The following is a 22,368-nucleotide window of genomic DNA, read 5'->3' as shown; positions in this document are numbered from 1 at the left end:
TTAAATTGCAAATAAAAGTATTATAAAAAAAAAAAAAAAAAAAAAAATTGCTATTAATTATTCACACAACCGTACCCTTCAACCGACCCAACCGATAAAATACTACCACTCGTTTTTTCTTTTATTTTAAAAATATGTTTATACTTTAATTTTTAATACTTTAATACCAAATTTAATTCAGCTCTAGTTATAAGCCTATACCTTCTCAACCCACCCCACAGTAAATAAATTGTATTATGTATAAGTAAACTATTTTAAGTGAATGAAAGTTTAATGTCAGAAAAAAAAGTATCACTGTTGTAAATCTGTACCAGTCCTCACAAGCCGATGATGAAAACTAATAGTAAAGTCAGTGACGCTGTAAATTACATGTCTGAGGCCTCAAAATAAAGTTAAGTTTTCATACTACTAAAATGTGGATGGACAAGACGCGTCCTATCCAAATGACAATGTCTGATCAACAAGCTCCCAAGAAATCACTACTGGGTGTAACTGAACCCGAATACAAATTGTGATATGAACTATTTTTTTGATCATTCTACTTCCCTTATTGTTATTTTTTTTTTGCCCTATGTGTATATTTTAGTCTTGGATGGGCTCCAAACTATAGAACCAATAACAAGCAACAAGATAGAGAAAGGGCATATATATATATATACATACATATATATATATATATATATATATATATATATATATATATATATATATATATATATATATATATATATATAAATATACATAATAATATGTGACGTCAGTGTGTAGACATGGGCATATGTGACGTCAGTGTGTAGACATTGTCTCAGGTGATGCGTGTCAGTAGACAGTCACGTGACACAAGACTTACCTGACGTCAGTTTTGGTCCGATGCAGGACATCTGCCATGACATACGGCACCAAGGCCTTGGCCGTTGACCCCAGGTTGAAGATGGTATTGCTGCTGACCGCTAGCCCCTGGGTCAGTTCACCGTGACCCAGACCTGCAACACGGGAACAAAACCAAGGTCAAATAAAACCATTTTCAAGGTCACTACGAAACATTCGGCTGTTTAAACCAAGATAAGTATAGTATGTTATTAAATAACAAGTGTGTTATGTTTCACACGATAAGTGTATTGTGCTTTACGTAGAAACAGAAGGGATTCACAAATTTACGCATGAACGCCCACGTTTAGCGTATATCGTTACATATATAGGAATACGGCACCGACATTTCGCAATCAAAGTTCGGAATATTATTAAGTCTCCCCCCCCCCCCCCCCCAGAATCCCACCCCCACATTAATGTCCATCCACCCACCAAGCCACCGGTATAAGATCCCCAAAATGACGTCACAGCCGACGCTGAGGCTCCGTTGATTGTATTTACCCAACACTTGACATGGCACCGTGGGAAGTCTGAGTCACCCCACATGCCCGGGGTAGCGGGCTCTGGCATTTAATCTAGGGCCAGGAGGTATCGCTGACATGCACCGGGTGACCCCACAGAGAGTCGGCCCTGGCCCCGGCTCTGGTCTGTCTGGCTCTGCTGGAGGTGTAACATTATGGCCATTTGCTTCTGGATTTTTTAATCTGGCCTTTTACATCTGGCTTTTTGCATCTGGCTTTTTATATGTGGCTTTTTGTATGCCTTTACCTTATATAGATCTAGTAATTTGCAATTAAGTTGTGCGGTTTTACATTTAGCTTGTAAACGTGGTTATGAGTATCTTTAGCTGTTCTATTCTACATAGTGGATTTATTTGGCTTTTTTATATTGGACTTGGGCGCAGTGCTTTTTAAATTGGGCTTTTTACATATGGTTTTAAGAAGATGGCTACTTTTGAAAAACTGTATAGCTTTGGAGTCAAGAAAGACGTTTTACATTTGGCGAATTCTTAAATATCAAGAAATAACGACGTGAAAATAATGTATATTCTGATCTTTTTAAAAGTAATTAATTACTTCTGATCTTAGTATGGACACTATTGTTGAAGAAAGTCAGCAAGGAGTGCCACTAACACGTGTTGATCATGGTTTTAGACCTAAGTGATTTGGATTAATTAAACTTATTAGCACATCCTAGATTCTCCAGGGGAGCTCCTTTTAATATAATATTTCAAACGACATGAAAGAAAGTTAAAACACTACAATTTTTGGTGCTGTGGATTTAGTTTTCAAAAATTTAACATCTTGCGAAACTCCCGAACCTTAAGCTGATTCAGTGAATCAGCGTGCTGTCGTTTTAATCCCATAAAATCTGTACTGCCAAAATATTCCAACTTTTTAAGTACTTTCAGCAATGCACAACCACGGTGTACCCCCCACCCCCCCCCCCCCCCCCCCCCCAAAACCACAGATTCCTCTAGCAGCTTAGAGTACACGCGGTGTGAAAACACCCAAAGAAAAATGTAATAAAAAATATGACGCACCACAGTGGGAGCCGCCATTTTCGTGACGTCAGCGGTAAGGTCAAATCAGGGGCAGACAATAACGGGAAGCGGGCAATCTCATAAGTTACCGTCCGTTGGGGCGGATTTTTATTTACGCTGGTAGATAGGCTATCGTAAGTTGCGATTTCATACATTACACCCAGACACTAAAACCATATGGCTTTTATAAACTTTTATTCCAATCCACTATTTTTCAATTTCCTGTTTTAACACTTCATACATTTACGATCGTCTTTAAAACGTCATCTTTCCAACATCGTATCGTTTGTTTTCCTCTTCATTGCCGGGCCTGTCCGGCTGTAAAAGAAAGGACGATAACTCATATTGTACTCTGTAATGGAACCACTTGAGCCTAGCGGGATGACGTCACATTTATCACGTGATAACGTGACGTCATACTGGCTGTTATCAAGCCATAACTCTGGTTGGTGTAGGGTGTAAAGGGCTACATGTAGGATGTAAAGGGCTACAAGTAGGGTGTAAAGGGCTACATTGTTTGTCTAAAGTACACACAATATATAGGGGGGGGGGGGGAAATTACTGTCTAATAGTGCAACACTATTATTGTCTTCAAATTGATCAGTCGAAAAAATACAACATGCAGTTATATGAAGACTTTATGGTCGTTTGACCGTTAGGGTTAGGTTAGGGGTCACGGACGACAGGCACAGATAAGCCATTGATTGAAGTCTTGATGGTCGTTTAACGGTAACGGTTGGGATGGAAGAGCAGATGACATGCACAGATAAGCCCTTGATTGCACACCTTTTTGTAGTTTGATTCGGTGCTAGGGTTTGGTCGAGGTCAAATATCAATATCTATTGTTAGAATTGCACCTCTTAACGTAAATGTACAATTAATTCATTGTGTTGCAACTTTAAAGGACGCTTTCCAAAAAATAATAATTATAGGACCATGGACAGCAGTAGAGCAGAAACCGGAAGTTGACAGAAACGTTTGGAAACCGGAAGTTGAAAGTTAGCTTTGGGAGCCGGAAGCTTGTAGTAAACAAAATGGAAGACGAAGCTTAGTTTCAAAGTTTGAAAAACTTTAGTGTGATAAAAATCAATTTGAGTTAATTAAGCTCTTAATAATTTCAAATGATAAACTTTCAAAACCCACATCACCAAGTGAATGTGCTTCAATTAATAGACGACGTCACCACGTCCAACGTTTAAGAACGCTCATCCATCGTCCCTCTACTTTCAAACCACTAAACCGCTGGCTTTCATAAGTACACGCAATCTGATGACGTCAGTTTCAATGGCGTCCAACTTACCGTCGGCGTAGGTGGCGCTTCCTCTAATGACGCCGAGAGCCAGGCCGGGGATGTTGGCACAGTGCATAACCTCATTAACGAACTGGTGGATGTCACTTTTCTCCTCGTCAGTGAACGTGTCAGTGACAGCGGCAGCGCTGACCTTGGTCATTAGACAGGTCAAGGTCAGGAGAAAATACGGGAGAGCCTGCAACATCGTGGTGTGATTGCCGGCAGGTGGGGGGAGTCGTCTGCTATCAGTGCTGAGATCTGCTGCTGCTTCAACGATTTTAAACGTTTAGTTTACACCTGGGAATAGAGAGGAGAATATAGATGTTTAGTTTACACTTGAAATAGAGAGAAAAATATAGATGTTTATTTTACACCTGGGAATAGAGAGAAATATAGTTTAGTTTACACCTGGGCATAGAGAGGAAAATATAGATGTTTAGTTTACACTTGAAATAGAGAGAAAAATATAGATGTTTATTTTACACCTGAGTATATAGAGAGAAATATAGGTTTAGTTTACATCTGGGCATAGAGAGGAAAATATAGATGTTTAGTTTACACTTGAAATAGAGAGAAAAATATAGATGTTTATTTTACACCTGAGTATATAGAGAGAAATATAGGTTTAGTTTACACCTGGGCATAGAGAGGAAAATATAGATGCTACTATTGCATGTCTTCTGTCGTGATCTCTGACGCTAAGCTCTTTCCTCTCTCTCTCTCTTCCTATAATTCATGATCACTCTTACTCCATCTTTCTTTCTTTCTATACATTTATCTTTTTTATCTTTCTCTTTCTACATCTCTTTCTCTTAACGCCAAAGAATCTAAACATCACGTTGATATAGAAACAAAGACATTTCTGTAAAAATTGCTTTCTGCGCGTGTGTGTGAGTGTAAGAGAGTGTGTGTGTTTGTGTGTTTTTTGTATATGCGAATAGAATTACCTATGTTGAAAGGCATCCATGCAGAAAATGTGCAATACCGCATTTTAAGACAGGCATGTGTTTTTAACGGGATGAGATATGTGAAACTTAGGATAGGAGTTTTAGGATAGGCTACTGACGTGTACGATCTTCGTCATGACCTCTATGATAGGTCTTCTCCATGACCCTTTAAGATAGGTCTTTGATATAAACTATAAGAGAGGTCTTTGTATAATCTCTAGGTTTAGTCTACGTTAGTTTTCTACCCGCCCTCTCTGGAAGGACGATGTAATTCGGTCAATCAAGACTTTTGTGCTTTTTGGGTATTCAAATGTGAACAGCGTCTTAACCTGATAATCTGCTTCAGTGCTTTAAATATGTCTACTTTCTCTCACAAATCACAATCTACTTCAGTACTTGAAATACGTCTACTTTATCTCACAATGAAGTACTTGGAATACGTCTACTTTATCTCACAATCTACTTCAGTACTTCAAGTACGTCTACTTTATCTCACAATCTACTTCAGCATTTGAAATACGTCTACTTCCTCTCACAATCTACTTCAGTACTTGAAATACGTCTATTTTCTCTCACAATCTACTTCAGTACTTGAAATACGTCTACTTTATCTCACAATCTACGTCAGTACTTCAAATACGTCTACTTTCTCTATCTACTCCAGTACTTCAAATACGTCTACTTTCTCTATCTACTCCAGTACTTCAAATACGTCTACTTTCTCTATCTACTTTAGTAGTTTAAATACGTCTACTTTCTCTCACAATCTACTTCAGTACTTCAAATACGTCTACTTTCTCTATCTACTCCAGTACTTCAAATACGTCTACTTTCTCTATCTACTTTAGTAGTTTAAATACGTCTACTTTCTCTCACAATCTACTTCAGTACTTCAAATACGTCTACTTTCTCTATCTACTCCAGTACTTCAAATACGTCTACTTTCTCTATCTACTTTAGTAGTTAAAATACGTCTACTTTCTCTCACAATCTACTTCAGTACTTCAAGTACGTCTACTTTCTCTATCTACTTCAGTACTTTAAATACGTCTACCTTCTCTCACAATCTATTTCAGTACTTTAAATACGTCTACTTTCTCTCACAATCTACTTTAGTAGTTCAAATACGTCTACTTTCTCTCACAATCTACTTCAAAGCTAGAAGTTCAAGGAGGGAGGGGATTGGGATGAAATATATATTTTTAAATTAAATATTGCTTTCACAAGCTCCAGATGAAACAGAACAATTAATTTTTTTATTTATGCCAAGGGACAGAAGAACTACTTATTTGTTTTAAAAAAATGTGCATTTTAAAAACGGCGTACTTAAGTAAATTCCTCCAGCGATCAAAGAAAGCCCAATATTGTGAGCCAAATGAACAAGCAGACAAATATTTCCCAAGTATCAGCTAAATAGAATTGTTAACGTAGAAAAAGCAACAACAACCGTACTTTATACAAGTACAACGTATTTCCTCAGGACTACGAAATACCAAGTATAAAGACTAAACAAAAAGCCATCAGGCTAACCTAGCTTGATGGTAGGCGCCACCTAAACGAGGCTTTAATTATCAGATTTGTGCTTGCTTGACGCTACAGGACGATGAACGTTTTAAGAAAGATTTGGGAAAAAAATGGCGGGCTGAACACAAACAGGTTTCATCCTTAAGGGACGTACCCCTAATCGTTTCTTGAAGTGATCCACTTAATCTCTCAGGTAAAGGGAACTTCCGGGTTAAAAAAAATCTTTTTTTACTCTAGCAAGATTTCATTTTTTTGCATGCAGCTGTATACACGACTCACAGGAAATTAGTGCGCTCCCCTGAGTCCATGGTTTTTATTGAAGATTTCTATCGTCGTATAGAGGATCTGATGGTGCTGGTGGGTCTTTAGCGGGTAGATATCGAGTATTTATAAATCAATTAATTAATTATGAGTCAATAAATATTTTATTTATAGCACAAGGTCATAATGTGGATACATGTCTTCGGTTGTTAGCGAGTTTGTTTAATCTATTAGGTAAGGCGGTATTGTCAGTGTTTCTTCCAGACTTTTTCTCCAATAGACACTTGAAATTTTCTTGGGGGTGGGGGGCGGACATTGGTAAAAGTATATATTTTCTATATAAATTGTATTACGTTCGGGGGGGGGGTAGGGGGGGGCGGTAGACATTTTTCGAAGTGATGCCTGGAAGAAGGTAGCCAGAAATTATTGCCTGCGTCAAGTCAAACTATCAATTACTGTTTACGGACACAATGAGCAATTATTGCCCACGTCACGTGAACCAATTATTGCCCACGTCACGTGAACCAATTATTGCCCACGTCACGTGAACCAATTATTGCCCACGTCACGTGAACCAATTATTGCCCACGTCACACCAGATAATTATGCCCCGCTAAAAAGTATAGGGTCATGTATGTGAAGACACTTCACACTTCGGTCACGTGGTCTGCTAAGGTCAATAGGTTGAACAGATACAACTCCCAGCAGTGCGTGACGACTGAGCGAAGAGTTAAGCGACTATTTGGTGACTATTCAAGTGGCGACTGTGTGAGAGTTAACTGACTATTTGGCCACTACTCAAGTATCAAGTCAGACAGAAGCTGGCGTGAGTTACTGAGGATATATTTTTAACTACAGACCCGGATTAAAAAAATGATGTACCACATTCTATGCATGTGTGTGTGGGGGGAGGGGGGGTAGTTATGCCCGTATATATAGATACTCCTCTAGATGTGTGTGTGTGAGAGAGAGTGTGAGAAAGTGGAGTTAAGTGCTGACCACAGTCAACCGATGCTGTGATGGCTTCTACAACAGATTAACATAAGCACATATAAAGTGAGCACATATAAAGTTAGCACATATAAGGTTAGCACATATAAAGTTAGCACATTTAAACAGAGAAAGAGAGAGAGAGAGAGAGAGAGAGAGAGAGGGAGAGAGAGAGATAACAGCGTAGTAAAATAGTCACAGGATGATAACATCTCGGGGGTGGGGGAGGGGGTGGTTGCCATTCTAACTATAACAACTTCATCTTTGAAAAGCGGAACACGTTACTTATGATCCAAATTTAGAGTTACCATTTTTTGTCAGTAGTAATGTCAGTGCTATTTGTGTCATCACCACGTGTCAGTGCCATGTGTCAGTGCGATATCTCAGGCTGTATTAGTGCTGAGTCATTGCTACGTGTCGTCACGACATGTGTCAGTACTATGTGTCACCGCTACAAGTGTCACTACTGTGTGTCATCTCCGTATGTGTGAGTACTTTGTGTCAATGTTATGATTGGTCCAATGGTCAAGCCGTGAATTCAGCAGTTTTTTATGACATGCGCACATATCTATTCACTTAGAATCATCTAGATTAAGTGGGTCGTCAAATTACATCCAATGTAATTGGAACACTTGGTAATGATAGTGGGGAACACCCCCTCCCATACATCAAGAGAGAGACAGGGGGAGAAGAGGAGGAGGACCAAGAGAGAAAGAGAGGTCCTCTTAAGGAGAAAGGTTTTAGTTTTATAAAAACCCGATCAGCAGTTCACAACAATGGCAGTACGCGCTAATTATTTTGTAAAAGATTTCAGAAACACAAAACTTTCCCTATCTAATATATTTAGTTTTTACACTAAAAAGTGGCAACAAATTATTTTTAAATTGCAGTAGACCTACAGATTTCTGGCAATTTTTTCAACATGAATAATTTTAAAATAATTCTTTAAAAAAAAAAAAAAAAAACGTTTCCGATCAGTGGTACAGCAGGAAAATAAAAAAAGATTGAATTATGTTTGTCATTTCACCGTTACCCAATTCGTATTAAATCAATATTTTCCAAACATTTTAAAAATATTTTTTTTCATATCTAATTTACCGGGTAGTGCATCTAGATTACGGTCATGTTGCCAGAAAAGCAGCAGCCGATGCAAGTTAAAAAAAAATTCAAAGTAAGCTTTAATGACTTGCCAGATAGGCTTATGCTCTTTTTGTTTTGAGTAACCAACTGTAAACAAAATGTTGATAAGCTAAAAACAAAAATTACAAACCTACGAAACTATTTCGGCGTTCACGGTGACCTTGACCCGACCACCATGCCAGATAAATGTGTCTGGTCTGGCATTTAGTTTGTGGCGGGCCCAGGTTTAATTGTTGCTCTGTTGTCTTTAGAGGTAAATTGAGTTAGGAATAATATATTTATGTTGATACAACTCTTGTTTTATATTCAGCCTGCAGTCAGTTATGTTATTAAAGATAAAAGTAAGCAGATTAGTTCAGTAATTTATAGAGGCCTGGTTGGTTTATTTTCATTTAGGGTCTGCGGGGGGACGGGGGGACGGGGGGTGTAAAAGAGAAAGATAGGTAAGGGCGAAGTGCGCATGGAGGGGTGGGGGGTGTGATGGATTGCTGAGAAAGATCTCTTAGTTCTCATGTGCACTTGTGTCACACGGGTTCAACTATCTCTCCCCCCCCCCCACTTTTTTCCACTAACCCCATCAATGGAAAAAAATAAACATATATATGGACAAAATTTTATATATATATATATATATATATATATATATATATATATATATATATATATACATATATATATATATATATATATATATATATATATATATATATATATATATATATATATATATATATATGTATATATATGTCAGATTTTGCATATAAAATCTGTCTTGACCAATCCGAGCGGGCGTTTCCGGCTGCACCATTATGACAACAAATTACGTCCGTCACCGTTTAGTACAATGACACGTGGCATTTAACAGACGACTGTGAAGGAATGTGCTCGACAAATCACATATCTCGTGTTAAAGTACAGTCCAAAGTACAAAAAAAATCTTTCCGCCATAAATGCCTCGATCAGCTAACCACTAAACCATTAAGTGCACGAATATGTCGCTTCTCATTTATCGGAATTTCCCGAAAATTTGTCAGCGAGTCGGGGCGTTATGTTGTAGAGCGTGCTATAGCCGCAGCGATAACAATTTGGCTTGTCTGACCCGGGGAATTAAGGTCAGCCAGAAGGTGATTAACGACGTCACAAAAATTTGCATTTGTTGACGCCGATGATGCGCACGCCGAGATAATTGGGAATTCCCGTAATAATGATCGCACCAACGCCTTGGTTAAATCGCTGCACAGGGGACGGGGAGGGGGGATTTAATATAAGGGGCGGGGAGTTTATTATGTTTGGGTACACATTTTTCTAGACACGCCCATAATTAAGGTAATTGTAATTATGTTTTGGTGAATTCAATTAGGTTACTCAACTTACTGTGTGGATGCGACATGTGGCTTTTTGACACGGACAGATAATAGGAAATAGAGGATGGGGGTGCGGGGGGGGGGGGGTGTAGAAAAATGGGTGTTGGTTAATTTGATTGACGTATTAACGGTTTATTAAAATAATGTAATACAATAAAACCCTAGCACCATGGAATCATGGCAACGTGGAACTATAGCACCATAGAACCATGGCAATAGGGAACCTTGCACTATGGAACCGTGACAATAGTTAACTATAGCACCATGGAACCATGACAACAGGGAACTATAGCATCATAGAGCCATGACAACAGGGACCCCTTGCACCGTGGAACCATGGCAACGTGGAACTATAGCACCACTGAACCATGGCAACAGGGAACTATAGCACCATGGATCCATGACAACGGGGAACCCTAGCACCATGGAACCATGACAACAGGGAACTATAGCACCATGGAACCATGACAACAGGGAACTATAGCACCATGGATCCATGACAACGGGGAACCCTAGCACCATGGAACCATGACAACAGGGAACTATAGCACCATGGAACCATGACAACAGGGAACTATAGCACCATAGGGCCATGACAACGGGGAACCCTAGCACCATGGAACCATGACAACAGGGAACTATAGCACCATGGATCCATGACAACGGGGAAGCCTAGCACCATGGAACCATGACAACAGGGAACTATAGCACCATGGAACCATGACAACAGGGAACTATAGCACCATGGAACCATGACAACAGGGAACTATAGCACCATAGGGCCATGACAACGGGGAACCCTTGCACCATGGAACCATGACAACAATGAGGCATCTTTTCACGTTTAAGCTTAAAATACTCCCAGTGAGGAAGTCAGAATAAAAGTTGAGATCCGAATGTAAAACAATCACAAGTGGTTCAAGCAGCAATCAGATTCTATGGACAATTAGCTCAGTGTTGTCTACATCGCACAATCTCCTCGCAATTTTTTAAGCCCTCAACTTTTTATTTATTTAAATTCTTATAGGTAAACAAGATCTAGCGGGTATCACGTGATCGAATCAAAACACAGTTTGTTTTGAGAAAACTTCCAAACTTTTCTCAACTGTCTATCAGACAAAAAAATCTCGGGTGAGCAGATCTGTGACGTCACGAAACCTCTAGTTTACCTGAAGAAATGTAAAGAAATTATCCCCGTGTATACCTGTAGAAGGGGAAACAACCACGGGTGTTTTTACCTGGTCAAATCTGCCACGTCAGCTGTATACCACCACAGTTTAAGTTTTTAGATTCCTAGCTCTGTTCACTGGACAAAATATGTTCGTTAGCCCCCCCCCCCCCAACTCCCCACCCCGACCACTTCACCCCCTCACCCTCGCCGACCGTCTTAAAACTACCAGCGATTAACTCCCATCTGTAGTCTCACAACACCAATCGCCTACAAAAAGTTACTCTATCCGTCTCTATCTTCCTGCTATGTCAGTTAACCCAGTTGTTAAGCATATTATCATTATCGTGATTTTATCGGATACAATCTTTCTTGCTGATCTTTTGTGGTCGGGGGTTAACGCCATTATCAGGTCTGTGTATGGAGGACGACATTATTTGTTATATAGTCGGCCATTTTGGCTGTGTCATTGATAGAATTAATTAGCTAATCACTGCCGGCCTAAGGGTTTTGACATTAATCAGCTGGCCGCTGCCGGCCTAAGGGTTTTGACGGGGTAAGGTCCAGCAGCCATAAATGCCGGTCTGGAAATGTAACTAGCTATGTGCAGCGGCACTTAACGCCGGCTTCAGGTATATGCTTTAGGTACAGCTTCTACGAATGCCGGCTTCATGTACAGTGTTACGAAAAGCCGGTCATCAGGCTTAGCGTCGCCAAAAGCCGGTTTCTACCGTATTGAATACTACGATTACGGATGTAGATTGACTCGACAGATTTATCACAGCAAGAAATGACTAAACTCACAAACATTTTAAAATCGTACATTTGGTGGGTCGGGGGGGGGAGGTGGCAACTAATCGTACATTTTAAACCTAGTCGTCGATGTACGTGAATCATACAAGCAATTTCCGGTTTTTATCCGGTTTCGCCGATCTATTGTTACACCGGCAGCGCCGAAATGAAGTCACCTGATCGCCGTGTTAAAGTGCAGTGTTGTAGCCTTGACCCACTTTAGACTGAATCAAAGCCTACAGTCTTCTTCTTCTTCTTCGTTCTTAATTGTGAATATGGTGGAGGATTCAGACAAGTCCAACTTCGTGGACAAACCGGACTGTGGTCTCCAGTTTGGCAGGTGCCCCATATAATTTTTCCCTGAGTGGGGTGGGCTGGGGCCAGTGTCTGACTCGCGTCTGGCTATACAAAGTACATTCCTGGAGTACAGGTAATCGCAGGAATAAAATTAGACAAAAGTTAAATTAAAGATCTAATCAAAGGCCGTTTGATGAATAATTAAATCAGGCATCGGACACTAGTTTTAGCAAATTTCTTTCAAGTTATACACGTAAAGTTTAACTATAGTAGGTTTCATAATACGAGATGGCGGGGCCAATAGTTAGAGCACTTGTATAAGTCTCGAGTTTGGTTCCCAGATTCGACTCGTCAAAACGCCTCAAGGCCACACACCCCGCATTAATGGCTGTCTGACTCAACTGCTGGAGATTATATATATATATATTATAAGCCGAGTTCAAAGAAACTGAAAAACTCTACTGCATCTGCTCTGTGGACCGTCTAGTCTGAACAATGAATTAAGTTTTAATTTTGACGTGTAGAACCTTGATTAAAACTTATTCTCACAGTATGTTGTACAGCTTTACTTTTTGTATGGGCTGTGGTTGGTGATGGCTTGGGGGGGGGGGGGGGGGGGGGGTGGCGTGAGAGGGGACGGCGTGGGTGGGGATGCGTCTATACACAGAAAACACCGGTGGAAAAAAATCGAATACGAATGATTCACCAAGCGACAGATTATTTCATTCATTTTTTCGTGTGTAACATCTGCTTTTGTCTACAGAAAGAAATCAATTGAACTCGTGAATTAAACATGGCGGGCGAGTTATTTTTAGCGACTGTTATTTTATTGGCTCAAAGATTTGCCTGAGTTGCCGGCTCGACACGGGAGTTACTCCTTTAAGCATGGGAGGCAAATCACTGGAGGTGAGGGGAGGGGGGGGGAGATACGGGAGTACTCCTTTAAGCATGGGAGGCAAATCAGTGGAGGTGAGGAGGGCCGATCGGTGATGACGTGGACATTGTTTAGCGAGAACAAACATGATCTTAAGACAACCAGATTGAGATGAATCGACTGGTGACGTAGCTGTGTCGTCACACGTAGGACAGGTGAGAACATTTTGGGCCTGTTGACACTCTCTAACACACACGCACGCACGCACACACTCATACACACGCACATACACACACAGACACACACACACTCGCGCACACTCAAGTTGTAGAAATTCAATCGCCCAATATGTTGCTAGAAACATTTTTAAAAACAAATGTCATGGCAACTAAAAGACACTTTCACAACAAGGGGATTTCCCTCCCCCCCCCCCCACAACTTATAGTTAACACACTGTCAACACAAGGGAATTCCCCCACAATTATATTCAACTTTACAGACAACATGGGGGAGGGGGGGGGGGGTGAAACGGCGGTTCAACTGAAAGTGCTACACAATTTATGAGAAACTGACCGTACTCCGAAACAGGGTAACAATGCTATGCTACACAACATGCTTCGAAAAACATAAATTTTGGGTTTACATTTACAATTACATACAGAAATGGTAGGTTCATTATCATATACAGTAGGAAGAGTCAGAGGCGTAGCGATGGGGGGGGGGGGGGCAGGGGGGGACATATGTCCCCGGGCGCCGACCTTAGGGGCGCCAAAATGGGTTGTAATAACAAATTAAAATGTCCATTTAGCTGCCATTTTTGCAGTATGAGTGGGGTGTGCAATTCGAAAGTTTAAGGGGTTGGGGGGGGGGGGGGGGGGTGCAAATTGAAAATTTGCTCCCGAGGGGGGCGCCAAATCGAAAGTTTGTCCCCGGGCGCCGGGAAGGGTCGCTACGCCTCTGGGAAGAGTAGGTTCACTATCATATACAGTAAGAAAGGTGTGTTTGTTATAATATGCAGTAGGAATGGTAGGAATGGTATGTTCAGTATACAAAGAAAAAATGTGTTAAGTACCTTAGGTTTACCAAACGTGTATACCCAGAGTACAGTGAAAGGTTATCAAGTAAAATAGTCACACATGTGACCGGCTGGAGTTACCGTCCAAATCTTGACTCATATGTTATCATTACATGCTCTGACGTGTTTTTTGTTTTCTTTTTGTTTTCCTCAAAAGATATACATTTTTTGTTATCGTCAACATTGCGACATTAAGTGTTGATCATATCATACTACGTCACTTCTTCGTTGTTTGTGTTGAGCATTGTACGGTTTAGAGATGGACCGGCCGATGACCGGACGTCATGTTCCGGCCACGTATAGCATTAATAGACCGGATATGACGTAATGAAGTTCGGCTCAAGTCAATGCGGTCTTTATCGACAAATTGTCGAGAAGATCTTGAAAAAGCAGCTTAAGCTATAGTGTATATACAATCTTATTATTCAGATAATAGTGTAAAATATACTTTTAACTGAAGCTATAGTGACAATATACGTTAGCCGAAGATACAATGTACACTGCAGTGGCGTAGCCAGGATCGTCTCAAGGGGGGGGGGGGTTCCAATTTTTACCCGGGGGCAAACTTTCGATTTGCACCCCCCTCAAACTTTTGATTTGCACCCCCCCTCAAACTTTCGATTTGCACCCCCCTCATACTTTTTATATATACCGAGGGGTCTATGGGGGGGGGGGGGTTATGACCCCCCCCTAACCCCCCCCTGCCTACGCCACTGGTACACTGATACATTAGCTGAAGCTATGGTGTAAGCATAAAATACATTATCTGAAGCTACAGTGTAAGCATAAAATACATTATCTGAAGCTACAGTGTAAGCATAAAATACATTATCTGAAGCTATACAAATGTAATGTGCAATATAACTTTAGCTGAAGCGATATCTTCATTTGTTTGCTGCGAGGGCAGGTCACCGTGACCCTATTTACAAAGCAGACGGAAGGAGACGGGGCTAGTGTAAACAGCGCTCATCTGACGAATGCCGGGAACGAATCTCAGCGGGGAGGACGACCACGTGATGTGACAACGTGACATGACCACGTGGGCCTTGACTTCCTGTTTAGATTTCGGTTCCCTTTGATGCCAACACTCCGTGGTTTAGGCGGTAGAGGGGTGGGAACATTGTTTAACATTATGGGAACACGGTGGGAACATTGTTTAACTTTGTGGGAACACGGTGGGAACATTGTTTAACATTGTGGGAACACGGTGGGAACATTGTTTGACATTGTGGGAACACGGTGGGAACATTGTTTAACATTGTGGGAACACGGTGGGAACATTGTTTGACATTGTGGGAACACGGTGGGAACATTGTTTAACCTTGTGGGAACACGGTGGGAACATTGTTTAACCTTGTGGGAACACGGTGGGAACAATGTTTGACATTGTGGGAACACGGTGGGAACATTGTTTAACGTTGTGGGGACAAGGTGGGAACATTGTTTAACCTTGTGGGAACACGGTGGGAACAATGTTTGACATTGTGGGAACACGGTGGGAACATTGTTTAACGTTGTGGGGACAAGGTGGGAACATTGTTTAACCTTGTGGGAACAAGGTGGGAACATTGTTCCACATTGCTGGAACAATGTTTGACATTGTTGGCACAAGTTTTAACACTGTGGGTACAAGGTTTAACATTATGGGAACACGGTTTGACATTGTTGGCACAAGTTTTAACATAGCACGAACAATGTTTAACACTGTGGGTACACAGTTTGACATAGTGGTAAATACATTGATATTGGATGGTGAAAGGAAGAAGCTTTAAAAGTAATGTAACAATTATCCAACAGAATTGGAAAACTACATCTGTCCAGTGTTTCTTCAAGATTTTTTACCGGGGCGGGAGGGGTGGGGGGGAACACTTGAAATTTCCGGGGGAAGGGGGGGGGGTGGACACTGTTAAATCTATATATTTTTTATATATAAATTCCATTTCCTACCCGGGGGGGGGGGCGGTAGACTTCCTCCTCCGCCCCCCTCTCAGAAGAGATGCCTAGAAGAAACTCTGCATCTCTCATGAAATGTGGAGGAAATATCTAATTAAGACGTACAATCAGGATATGGTTTCTTGGTGGCTTCATTATCACCTAGATTAGCTCACACGTGTAATTAAAAACCACCTTAAACAAACCCCGCAAATTTTTATTTTCTTGGAAATCAAGAATGCAACATGATATACAGGGATTATAGGTTAATCCCGTTCGTCGGACACTCGTTCGCCTTAATCTTATTGATCGCAGATTATCGATTACATTTGAAAACTAAGCCTCAGCGACTGGTAAATTGATAGTAATCATGTGTCTAAGGTTTCAACACTCAACATGTTGAAGTGTTGAAATAAGTGTAGCAGCTTCTAGAAGTTTCCTGTTGGGTCAGCGGGCTACATGTCCAGCAGACGACCCGCCAGTTGAGGGTCATGCTGACCTTCAACTCAAGGCGCGATAAAAAATAAATTAGTTACGATTTTAATTTTTGTTGAAACATTTATTTAGCTGATCCAAAGTATGCAGCACAGATGTTAGAGTATGACGTGTCAGACACATGTGTATGATGATTACGTGTCTGACACATGTGTATAACCGATGTATGTGTCTGACACGTTTATATGACGAATGTGAGTGTCCGAATAGTGTATACAAGCCAAGTCCATCTTGTTTTGAAGTCCATAGTGGAAGATTAGCAATAATTACATCTACCACCCCCTCCCCCTCCCCACTTCGACCCCCCTCACCACTACGACACCCCCCCCCCCCCACTACGACCCCCCCCCCCACCCACTACGACCCCCCTCCCCACTACGACCCCCCCCCCCACTACGACCCCCCTCCCTACCCTCACTTGCAGACGATGCCGTCACAACGTCAGCAACACACCGCCTAAGGGGAGACTACAGGTCTCAACACGTGTGAGTACACCATATGTCATACATCGGGCGCACACGAACTGCACGTGTCAGAGTGGGGTCAAGTCAGGCACCATCGTGTGTTGACGGGGAGGAGAATCTGTGAGGACAAGGGGAGGAGGGGAGGAGAATCAGTGAGGACATGGTGACATTGTTGTAGTTTAAACTTTAGAATTCGTCACCCACACTCATGAAACTAGTGGTGTTTGCTGTGGTGGTGGCGAGTGGTTGTCGAGCCCCGCGCTAGGGTTCAGCGAGGGTTGACCCCGGTGTTATGGGTTCAGGAGGATGGACCCGTCATTAGGGTTCAGGGGGGTTGGGGTTGTCTCCTTGTGGCTGAGGTTAGATTTTAAAGGGTTTATGACAGCCTTGAAAAAAAAATTAAAAAAGGACCTTGAACTACAAACCTGTCTCCGTGCATGAATGACCTTCACCCTGTTTCTGTGTTAAAACGTAATCTCGCGACCCCTCCCCCATCAACGGCTGAGTTTTGTTGAACTAGCTCATGTTTCATGCCTGGTGTATTTTTCTAAGTCCGAGAATCGCACGACTGGTTAATTTTTTCAATGTACGTAAAATCTTTCTGTGTGCATAAAAAAATAATCTCGAACCGCCGTATTTCTGAGACAGGGTTATGTAAAGTAAACATGTCATACTTTCCCATAGAATTTTTGTCAATTTGTGATCATTCGCGGTAAATATTTTATCGGGTTGCATACCCCGGGCCATTTCATGGCTGTCATCTCTACATTAATCTGAACACATCTAGTTTTTATATTGCAAGTAATGTGGGGCGGATGTGGTCGGGTTGGTGGAGTGGCGCGCCATTAGGGCTGGAGTTCGAATCTCACTTCGTCGGCCGATATTTGTCTCGAGACTCGTCATCCGTGTCTGCCAAAGTCCATTTTACTTTTTTTTTTGTTTTATTTTTAATTTTTAAAGCACCCTGCTAATATGGTTTTAGGGGTCATCCATAAATGACGTCACGCTTTTTTTGACGATTTTTACCTCCCCCTCCCCTACGTCACACATCGTCACAAAAAGCCAGACCCCCTCCCCTAAAATGACGTCACACCTCAGCCTACACCCCCCCCCCCCCTCAAAATTGCTGTTGAATTTTTCTTAAAACATCGATATTTTTCCAAAATCTTGTCTGAACTCTGTCAACATAGAGTATTTTAATCAATTCCTATTACAATTTATTAAAACAGTTTTCTAAAACTCGAAATAAAGGCTAAAACTCGTTTTCTAACATTGCTTTTATATAATGCAAAAGTGTGACGTCACACCAACTGAACCACCCCCCTCCCCCTCATCAAACACCGTCACAAAATTACAGACCCCCCCCTACCCCTATGAGTGTGACGTCATTTATGGACGAGCTATTACTAAAATTCCGTCATATCCCCAGTATCAAAGCAAACATTTTTCTTGAAGCCAAGTTGAAGCATACGCTCGTCTAATTTACAACCCAATAATTTGTTTCGCTATTTTATCAGCAGATTGACATATTTTGATACACCTCTATAAACCGGCACGCGCTGTGACGTCAGCAGAGGAATAAATATTGAAATTAAGTCATAGTTTTATTGATTGTGTCATAAAATGTCTGTGTCGTTAGACATGGACAATTGTGTCATAAATTTGCGTGTCATCAGATGTTGAAGGCAAATGACGTTATCTAGACGCGGCGGTCTGATTTTCTGATATTTGAAAATCGCTAACTCGTAATTCGTTATTTTAGGATAGCAGTTTAAAGGTTAAATACTGGTCAATTTAGTTGGCACTACCTAGAAAATCAAGGAATATTCATTTTAAAAAATACTGGAATTGCTTAGAATTACATTTTCTAGAATGACTTTGCTAAGAATGGCATAACCTATAGCGAAAATGCCGTACACTTGAATCAAGCGCCGAAATATGTTTATGAAAATTGATAACAAATACATTTACCTTCTCTGAATGAAAACACGCTGAGCTAGGAATTTTTCCTAGGGTCTCAGTACAAACAGACGGAAAGACCGCTCTCGGCATTAATTTGACCAATGAGCAGCCTTGTTACAACTCGCCGCTGGCTATATTCCAGTAAACAAAAGGGTTATCTTTTCCTTTTTGTCTTGATAGACCCTAAAGAAAATATTTAGTCTGAGCGATATGAGAAAATTCCAGAACTTTCTACAAGAGACTAGCGGTGCCTCAACAGTCTGTAGTCTAATAAACCGTGTGGGGGTAAGTTCGTTGGTGGAGGCCGTCTTTGATTGGCTGAGTGAGGGGAGTATCATGGGGAGGGGTGTAAGTGGGGGGATGGTTGAGGTGTCATGGGGAGGGGAGTAAGTGGGGGGATGGTTGAGGTGTCATGGGGAGGGGAGTAAGTGGGGGATGGTTGAGGTGTCATGGGGAGGGGGGGAGTAAGCGGTGGGGGGATGGTTGAGGTGTCATGGGGATGGGAGTAAGTGGGGGGGGATGGTTGAGGTGTCATGGGGAGGGGAGTAAGTGGGGGGGGGATGGTTGAGGTGTCATGGGGAGGGGAGTAAGTGGGGGGATGGTTGAGGTGTCATGGGGAGGGGAGTAAGTGGGGGGATGGTTGAGGTGTCATGGGGAGGGGAGTAAGTGGGGGGATGGTTGAGGTGTCATGGGGAGGGGAGTAAGTGGGGGGATGGTTGAGGTGTCATGGGGGAGGAAGGGGAGCGGAAGGGGAGTGGAGTAATAGAGGATGATGGGAGGGGGTATGAGTGACGGAGATAGAGGAGGGGGGAGGAAGGAGAGTGGAAGTGAAGGATAGGCGTGTAGGGTAGACTGGTAGCGGAGTAGGGGGTGGTGGTGGTAGAGTAGGAAGATGAGTGGATTAAGAGAGCAATTTAAGGATGGTGTGGGGGGGGGGGGAGGGTATGAGTGAGGGAGATGGTGGAGGTAGGAGAGGAAGATGACGTGGGGGGATATGAGTGTAAGTGGAGAAAATGAAATGAGGGGAGGGGAGGACTGGCGCGGGTGGATTTTTAAATTATTTGACACGAGAATGTCAACGTTATACGTGTACATAAGTTTCATACAAACTGCACGACTATAATTAAGTTTTATATTTTTAATAATTCGAAATACAAACGGTTGGTCTATAACAGCATCTTTAGCAAAATACCAATTCTCATCATTTTATCATTAAACCTAATCACATCTAAGTTTATAAATATTTTTAAAAAAAATTAATCCAAGCTTTTGACATATATTCACTTCTATAAACAAATTTCGAAATTCCAACCTTTCGACTAAATCCAACAGCGAGCAAAAAAAAGTCTTGAAATTGAAATCTTTGATCTATATCCAGCCTTTTCCACTTGACTAGGTAAACCGACTGCACTGCGCTACATAAACACAGGATCAGGCGAGGAGTTCAGTCCCTTGTTAGCACAAGGGTTATCCCATCACGCGAGTTTTCTCCCCTAGCATGGGGATTTCCCCATTCACGACCCACTCGCCGGCTTCTAGCGGCTATTTATAGCACGCCCTATTTATTTTTTTATTTCCTCTACTCACTCTCGTGAACTTTTATTTTTAAAGGGGAGTAATTGGAAAGTGTATTTGAATAATGATCTTAATTTACGGTTATTGCTGCAAATATTCACAGCTCAGCTTATTATCAACACAGTTATTTTGAAAATAAAAATATGATTACACTAAATACTACAGCGTTTGTAAGCGCTTGTTAAATTACAATGAATTAAGGAATATGTCGAGCAAAGTGTGTGTGTGTGTGTGTGTGTGTGTGTGTGAGAGAGAGAGAGAGAGAGAGAGAGAGGGGGAGAGAGGGGGGAGGGGTGACCTAGGCCAAAAAGTAAAAGGACAATTATAAAGATTGTAAAGTAATATTTAAACATGACGTCGAACATACTACTTGGGCTTTTAAAGAACACGAGCCGGCCCGCGGCATAACATACGCCGCTATTTAGTTGTTTCTAATTTTCAATAATTCATAATTTGTGAATTCGACAGTACCAACGCTGACACTGAAAATATTTCTTTAAAACACTATAAGTAGCTCGTTAAGGACCATAACCCCCCCCCCCCCCTTCCTTCCCCCACCCCCTCCCCCCCCCCTACGTTTAAAATCGTTGGCTCTGCTTGTAAACATTTAGAGTGAACACAGCTCACTAAAACCATGTAGGGGTGGGGAGGTAGGGAGAGCGTTTGCAGCTTGTTTTCTAACGGCTCGAAGAGGAGAATTATATATATAGATATTTTTTTTTACCTTGCGAAATTCCAAGAATGGTTTGCCATTCTGTAAGGTGATGAAAAGCACTAATAGCACAAGATGGAAATAACACAGTAGAAATACTTTACAACACAGTAGAAATACTTGACAACACGCAGTAAAAATACTTGACAACAACACACAACGTGGCCACGAGTAAAGATTATAATTTATTCTGCACGTGCTGTTGGTTGTGTGCTCACCTAATCCTTGGCTCTAGGCAAGCACGGGGTGAATCGATCTAGTGAGTGGGTTATAATAGGTGAGTGTGTGTGTGTGTGGGGGGGTGTTTTAGTGTGGGGGTGATCCTTGGTTGTGTGTGGGGGGGGGGTGTTTTAGTGTGGGCGTGATCCTTGGTGTGTGGGTGGTCCTTGGTTGTATGGGGTGGTCCTTGGTTGTGTGGGGTGGTCTTTGGTTGTGTGGGGTGGTCCTTGGTTGTGTGGGGTGGTCCTTGGTTGTATGGGGTGGTCCTTGGTTGTGTGGGGTGGCCCTTGGTTGTGTGGGGTGGTCCTTGGTTGTGTGGGGTGGTCCTTGGTTGTGTGGGGTGGTCCTTGGTTGTGTGGGGTGGTCCTTGGTTGTATGGGGTGGTCTTTGGTTGTGTGGGGTGGTCCTTGGTTGTGTGGGGTGGTCCTTGGTTGTGTGGGGTGGTCCTTGGTTGTGTGGGGTGGTCCTTGGTTGTGTGGGGTGGTCCTTGGTTGTATGGGGTGGTCCTTGGTTGTGTGGGGTGGTCCTTGGTTGTGTGGGGTGGTCCTTGGTTGTGTGGGGTGGTCCTTGGTTGTGTGGGGTGGTCCTTGGTTGTGTGGGGTGGTCCTTGGTTGTGTGGGGTGGTCCTTGGTTGTGTGGGGTGGTCCTTGGTTGTGTGGGGTGGTCTTTGGTTGTGTGGGGTGGTCCTGGATAGGCATTATTGTATTACCTGATTATGTGGGATACTTCCTACTGTGTGGGGGGGATATCTTTAGATTGGTTGGTAATCTTTGAACCCATGGGGGTATTTCTAAATAATGTGGAGGGGGGGGGGTATTACTTGATTGTTTGGAAATAATTGATTGTTCAGTGTATTTCTTCGAATGTTTGGGG

At 42.0% G+C, this 22,368-nt stretch overlaps 1 protein-coding gene across 1 annotated transcript; it reads right to left on the bottom strand.

Moving 5' to 3' along the window:
- Nucleotides 1–582: 582 nt before the first annotated feature.
- LOC131938866 (uncharacterized) lies at nucleotides 583–20,383 on the bottom strand. Its single transcript, XM_059297094.1, has 4 exons — nucleotides 20,302–20,383; nucleotides 3,714–4,001; nucleotides 851–983; nucleotides 583–604 (listed from the first exon to the last, which is right to left on the bottom strand). Exons 2-4 carry the CDS (start codon nucleotides 3,907–3,909, stop codon nucleotides 583–585), a joined length of 351 nt encoding a protein of 116 aa, XP_059153077.1. The 5' UTR covers nucleotides 3,910–4,001; nucleotides 20,302–20,383.
- Between the last annotated feature and the right edge of the window lie 1,985 nt (nucleotides 20,384–22,368).

Source organism: Physella acuta, unplaced genomic scaffold (assembly GCF_028476545.2).
Source record: "Physella acuta isolate Inbredline_101_S28 unplaced genomic scaffold, ASM2847654v3 ptg000017l, whole genome shotgun sequence".
Taxonomy (NCBI): domain Eukaryota; kingdom Metazoa; phylum Mollusca; class Gastropoda; family Physidae; genus Physella; species Physella acuta.
This window is presented reverse-complemented; position numbering and strand designations above follow the sequence as displayed.